The following is a 6,056-nucleotide window of genomic DNA, read 5'->3' as shown; positions in this document are numbered from 1 at the left end:
CATTCGAGTTTAGGATGTTAGGGCATTAAGGCATGTGAGGGTGTGGCTTAAATGAACTGGCATTTCCACTCTGCAAGGCATCATGGCTAATCTAGAGGAATAACCCTCTGGGCTTAGGCTGGAGACAGTGCCCTCCAGCTGTAGAGGCAGCCAAGGCCCTGCACTGCCCCCTGGTGGCATCATGTGGAGGAGGGCAGGGTTCTCAGCTAATGGAGCTCAACCCTTTCCACTACCTACAGCTGGAAGGTTGAAGGCCAGAGAAGGACAGAGTACCACTCAAGGTCAATGGACAGTGGAAGAAAGGCAAAGGCGGGCTCAGCTGGTCTCTGTCCCACCCACTGCACCACCCCTTACCCCCTTCCAGAGACTCCTCTTTCCCTTTTTTCTTCCTGACCCATCCAGGCTTAGCAGAAGCACCAGACTCAGAAAGACTACGAGCTGAGAGAACAATTCCAAATTATCTTTTATTTATACAAAAATGGCATTTTAGCAAAAGACATTGAGAAAAGAGTCGCTATGGCCCAGGAGATGAGGCAGGGAGGCAACAGGCCTTCTGACGCCCTGCTGGGGTAAAAGGGGTCTGGGGAAAGTGGTGAGAAGTCCTGGGTAAGTGCTGAGTGGTGGGGGCCGCAGAAAGGAGAAAGCTCCAGTTGGATCAACACTGTTGGCAGGTCATGGATGGGACTCACAGTGACCTCGCTGTTAACTCTTTCAGGGGTTTCAGTTAGTGCTGCCGACTGGAGTGAGAGCCGCCTACTTGTTCCTGGAGGGCACCCACCAGAGGACACAAGTCAGGAAGCCCAGGATGGGAAGTGCAACTCGGGGTGAAGGCCAGGGAGAAGCAGGTGCTCTGCAGTGGCCAGGAAAGGTCCAGATGCTGAGGTGGAGTCTAGTCCTGTTACGTGCGAGCGTTCCTCTCTGTTTCTGCCAGGCACTCTCTGACTAGGGCCCGGGCATGGATGATTCCTAGAGTGGGAATGGGGAAGTAACATACAGGATCTCAGCGACCCTCCACAGTCCCACCCCCATCCTCCAGAGGAAGACCCCTCCCTCTATCTCCTTTCCTTTCAGTAAAAGGGACTATAATCTAATGAAGGGCTGGATGAGATAAGAAGTTTGGATAATCTTCAAAACTTCTCTGTTTAAATATAAATTCCCTGGCCCTTCCCTGGAAATTGACTCAATTTCAATTCAATTCAAGACGCCTCTCTGGATAGTGATACTGGCCCTAGTCTAGACTTGGCTCAGATGGCCTTCAGATGTCTTCCCTTCCCTAGTGAAGGACTGTCTAGTGTTAGTCTTCTGGGCAGGGGTGGTGGGCCTGGTCTCACTTACCTCTCTTCAGGCGCTCCATGGCGCTCTTGCTGCCAGCATAGGTGGGCCGGATCTCTTTGCCCATCTCCTCTATGACCGACAGCAGGTCCGTGTAAGTGCTCTGGGAACCCTGGGCGCCAGGTGGTTTCATTGCCTATGTCAAAAGAGAATAGGGCAGTGATCTTAGGCCAAGAGGGGGCCTCCAGTGCCCATCCATAGGCAATCCTTCAGCTCCACTCACCTGTACATAGCCCATGGAGGGCGGTCCAAAGTCATTAAACAGCGGTCTGAAAGGGGCAGCGGCTCCCGGCACCGAGCCCGACGGCGATGGAACACTTCCGGCTGCAACATGCAAGAGTAAGAGGTCAGCGAGGGGCAGGGACGCCTCGTCCCGGCGTTCAAGCCGGCGACCGGATTCACACCATTCCCTGCAAAGGAATGCTTCAGTCAGGCTGCTTAACTTCAAGACAAACCCCTCCCCCTGCGCTTCACCAACAAGCCCTTACGTGACCACGCCCACTTCACAGGCCAGCAAACTGAGGCTCAGGGAGGGTAAGCAGCAGGCCCAGTGTTGCAGAACTTAGGCCGTCTTCTCTTCGAGACATCGACCGCCCGGGCAGGAGAGCAGGGGTGGATCCTCACCTGTAGGGACCGGGGTGCCGGGCCCAGGGGTGCTGGAGCCAGGGGTGCTGCTGGGGGCGGGGGCGATGGGTTTGTAGGACATCCCCAACTCCTGGGTGCGGCAGACGCCGGCCGGCCGCTCCTCCCGGGTTGGCTGCCTGGCCGCTCAGCCGCGCTCTGATTGGCAAGCCGGCAGCACGCCCCTGGTAAATAGAGCTCAGGCCGGAAGGACGGGAGGGCAGGAACGCTCCCTCACTCCCGATTGGCGCGCGAAGATGTCACTCGGACCTTCTCATTGGCAGAGGCTTGACCCAATAGGCCGCAACCGCTGCTGATTGGCCCCCGCCTTCCGGACCTCGCACCTGTCTGCTCCGGATTGGGCGGCGGCCGACGCCTTCCGCAATTGGCGAGTTCGCGGCCCGGACAGGCGCGCTCTCAATTCGATTAGTCCCAAAGCCCGAGAGGCGGGGCCTCGGAAACCCGGACCTGGGTCTGGTCCGCCGCGGTTCGCGCAGAGCGGGTATTTCCCGGGCTCGGGTGCCAACCTCACACCTCACTCGCTTTGTACGTCAGCTTCACGCTGCCCGTCCCATCCAGCTGGGGCTGCTGTCGCCGTCGCTGTCGCTGCCGCAGCCGCCGCCTCCGCGCGCGCACGCCTTTCCGCCGCTCTGGGGGCCGGAGGACGCAGGGCTTTGACGTTCCGAGCCCTGCGCCCCACCCCGTGCGCTTTTACGTCACCTTTCACCGGTTCAGCAACCTGTCCCCGATCCACGCATGCGCCCTCTTCAGGCCTCATTTGTTCCCATGGCAACGGGTCCCTCATCAACGCTACAGACGCGCCTGCTCCTCCCAATTGTCTGGACGTCAGGTCTAGGCTAGTGTAACGTTCAAGGGCGACCTCAAAGACTCCTCAACTTGCCCCCCAACCTCCAAGGCTCCAGGCCTGTGCCTCATAAGGACAATAGCAGGAACAGCTAACCTTGAATACTTGCTGCATGCCAGGCCCTGTACCACGGACCATCCTGGACATGGGCCATGCACCATCTGGTTTCAATTTCACACCCCCACCCCCGCTAGCGATTTGCACTTGGACAAGTACCTCGATGATATGCCTCAGCTTCCCCATCTGTAAAATGGGGACGCTAATAATTATAAGGTTCTTGTGTGGATTAAATGAATATTCATAGACTGCTTATTGTTTCATCCTACTTTTCCCCATCCATTTCTCCACCCAGACCTCTCCCCTCAAATCTTATTTCTCACAACCCAAGATCTTGGACTGTCCTCCAAGCACTAACCCTTCCTGCCAGGCTACTTCTCCCCAAAACTTCTCTGGCCTTGTGTACCCTTGATGCCCCCAGGTCTATAGGTTTTCCTCACTCCCAGGACATTTATTCATTCACTCATCCAACAAACATTTTCTGACTTCATCCTCCATCTCAGACCTTGTTCTGGACACTGATACAAAAGTGAACTGGCCATAGCTTCTGTCCTCAAGGAGCTCCTAGTCTCAAGGAGAGACAGACAGAGAAGCAAAAGCACACAATACAGTAAGACAATGTGGAAACTGGGACAAGATGCATTGGAACTTAGAGGAAGGGGTCTGTCTCGTGACATCCAGAAGTCTTCCCAGAGGCGGGGGCATTCAATAGGTGAATGGATAAGTAAAGCATGAAATGGCTATACAATGGACTATTCAGCAATAAAAGGAAATAGTCTTAGTAGCCTCAAAAAGACACAGGCAGGCATATTGCTGAGTGAAAGAAGCCAGTCTGAAAAATCCACATACTGTATGATTCCAATTGTATGACATTCTGGTAAAAGCAAACTTATACAGAAGGTGAACAAGTTACTGGTTGCCAAAGTGAGGTTGAGGGGTAAAGCATAGGGAATTTTTTTAGGGCAGTAAGATGATTCTGTGTGACTGTAATGGTAAATACAAGACATTAAGCATTTGTCAAAGAGGAAACTTTAATGTGTGCATACTTTAAAAATTATTTAGGAGATCAAGGGATCCCAGGATGGAATGCAGAATATAACAGAAAAATCCAGCTGTATCACAAATGTATGAAGCAGCCTCACTGAAGGGAGGAGGGGAATAAGGTGCTAAGCTGGAAATGAGTGGAGTCTGTAAGAACAAAGAAAGACAAAAATGTAAATGTAGACTGGGTGACTTCTCTCTTGGAATAAGTTACAGGTAAGCAAGGGGAGGAGGCTAGAATGATCTATGTGGTCATGGATTGGAGTTGGAAATATCAGCATGAATTCATGTTTAGCTTAATATAAATACAGTTGGTTACATACAGAAATATTTTAAAATTTACAGGTTAGTGTGCATATATATGTCTCCTCACTCCATCAACTGAGAGGGCCTAGAGGCAACCCAGCACTCAGTTCTTGGTTTCTGATACCATTCCCAATAAAAGGAACCAGAGTGTTTTGGAGAAATGGCTGATGCTAGGACTGGGGCAGGAAATATACAAGATGATTCTGGAGCATCTAGTCGTGTCAGAAAGTAAGAAAATGCTAAAACAAAACAAAACAAAGCAAAAAACCCCAAACTCCAAACCCCATAATGATGGGAGTATGTCAAAGGGACACAGGAACCAACTGAAAGAGTGTCCAATGGCCAAAGGTGGAGTAATTTGAGGAAAAAATAAATAAAATAGTATTGGATTATAACTTGTATCAAATAAATGTTTGTGAGTCCATACTGATATAAATAAATGATTGAAAAAATAAATAAATGGAGAAGAGACAAATCTCCTGGACAGGAGAATTTCAAGTAATTTATGTAGAAATTCTGCCCTTAATGAGGAGGTTTATTAACCCTCCATCCCTTAAGTGCAGGCTGTACATGGTGACTTCCTTCCAAGAGTATAGTACATAACAGGGGAAAGAGTGGTTTTACAGTACGGAAACCTGACAAACACTATCTTAAGCAAGGCAATCAAGGTCAAAATTAATGGTGATTACATGTTGATAGTGTGCACTCTTGACATGTTGGGAGGAGAACCGCACTTTACCTCTGTAGTCTTCCTCCCCCACACCCATAACCCCAGACTAATCGTGAGAAAAACATCAGACAAATCCCAATTTAGGGACCAGTCCTCAAAACTGTCAAGATTGAAAAAAAAAAAAAAAAGGAAATCTGTAAAACCATCATGACCAAGAAAACCCTAAGGAGACATGATGCCTAATGTAATGTGATGTCCCTGATGGCATTCCGGAAGAGAGTAAGGACAATCGGGAAAAGAGATGACATGTGCATAAAATGTGGACTTTGGTTAATAATAATGTCTGTATTAGTTCATTAACAGTGACAAATGTACCATTCTAATGCAATATGTGAATAGAGTGTTATGGTTAATTTATGTGTCAATTCGACTGGGTCACAGGCTGCCCAGACCTTTGAGCAAACATTATTCTGGGTATGTCTGTGAGGGTGTAGCTGGACAAAATTAACACCCATTGAATCTGTGTAAAGCAGATGGCTCTTCCCAGTGTGGGCTGAAGACCTGAAAGGGACAAAAGGTTGAGTGAGAGGGAGTTTTGCCTGCCTGACCATTGAGCTGGGTCATCAGTCTTCCACCCTCAGAAAGGAACTTACGACATCAACCTTCCTGGTTCTCTGGTCTTTGGACTTGGACCGGAACTATGCCGCCAGGTCTCCTGGGTCACCAGCTTGCTGATGGCAGATCTTAAGACAACTCAGTGCCCATAATTGCCTGAGGTAGTTCCTTGCAATAAATATCTTTACACACACACACACACACACACGCACACATTTTGGTTCTGTTTCTCTGGAGAACCTTGACTAACACTTCGCAGAAGATGGATGTGGGGTATTCAGGAACTCCCTGTCCTATCTTCAAAATAATTCTGTAAACCTAGAACTACTCTAAAATAAAACAACTAAATGTAATATCTTTATCTGGGTGATGGTTACCCATGCGCATATACATGTCAAAATTTACTGAACTGTACATCTAAGATTTGTACACATCACTGAATATGCGTTATGCTCAAACTATTTAAAGTGGACTTAATGTAAAAATCTCAATTTATGGCTTCTTTTGGAAAACCAGAAGACCCGTGGCTCTGGCTTGCTCCGGCTGGCG

At 49.4% G+C, this 6,056-nt stretch overlaps 1 protein-coding gene across 3 annotated transcripts; it reads right to left on the bottom strand.

The window, feature by feature from the left end:
- Nucleotides 1–439: 439 nt before the first annotated feature.
- Nucleotides 440–2,638, bottom strand: CDK2AP2 (cyclin dependent kinase 2 associated protein 2). Of its 3 annotated transcripts, none has more exons than XM_010956735.3 (4): nt 1,957–2,638; nt 1,556–1,656; nt 1,336–1,468; nt 440–966 (listed from the first exon to the last, which is right to left on the bottom strand). In XM_010956735.3, the coding sequence occupies exons 1-4, from the start codon at nt 2,036–2,038 to the stop codon at nt 899–901; spliced, it is 384 nt and encodes a 127-aa protein (XP_010955037.1). In that variant the 5' UTR covers nt 2,039–2,638; the 3' UTR covers nt 440–898. The 3 variants fall into 3 exon arrangements, with proteins under 3 accessions (XP_010955037.1, XP_045373867.1, XP_045373868.1); XM_045517911.2 differs by having other exon boundaries at nt 2,488–2,635; XM_045517912.2 differs by lacking the exon at nt 1,957–2,638 and adding an exon at nt 1,821–1,843.
- Nucleotides 2,639–6,056: the final 3,418 nt, after the last annotated feature.

This window comes from Camelus bactrianus, chromosome 10 (genome assembly GCF_048773025.1).
Source record: "Camelus bactrianus isolate YW-2024 breed Bactrian camel chromosome 10, ASM4877302v1, whole genome shotgun sequence".
NCBI classification, from domain to species: domain Eukaryota; kingdom Metazoa; phylum Chordata; class Mammalia; order Artiodactyla; family Camelidae; genus Camelus; species Camelus bactrianus.
The sequence above is the reverse complement of the archived record's forward strand: the minus strand, read 5'-3'. Positions and strand labels throughout refer to the sequence as shown.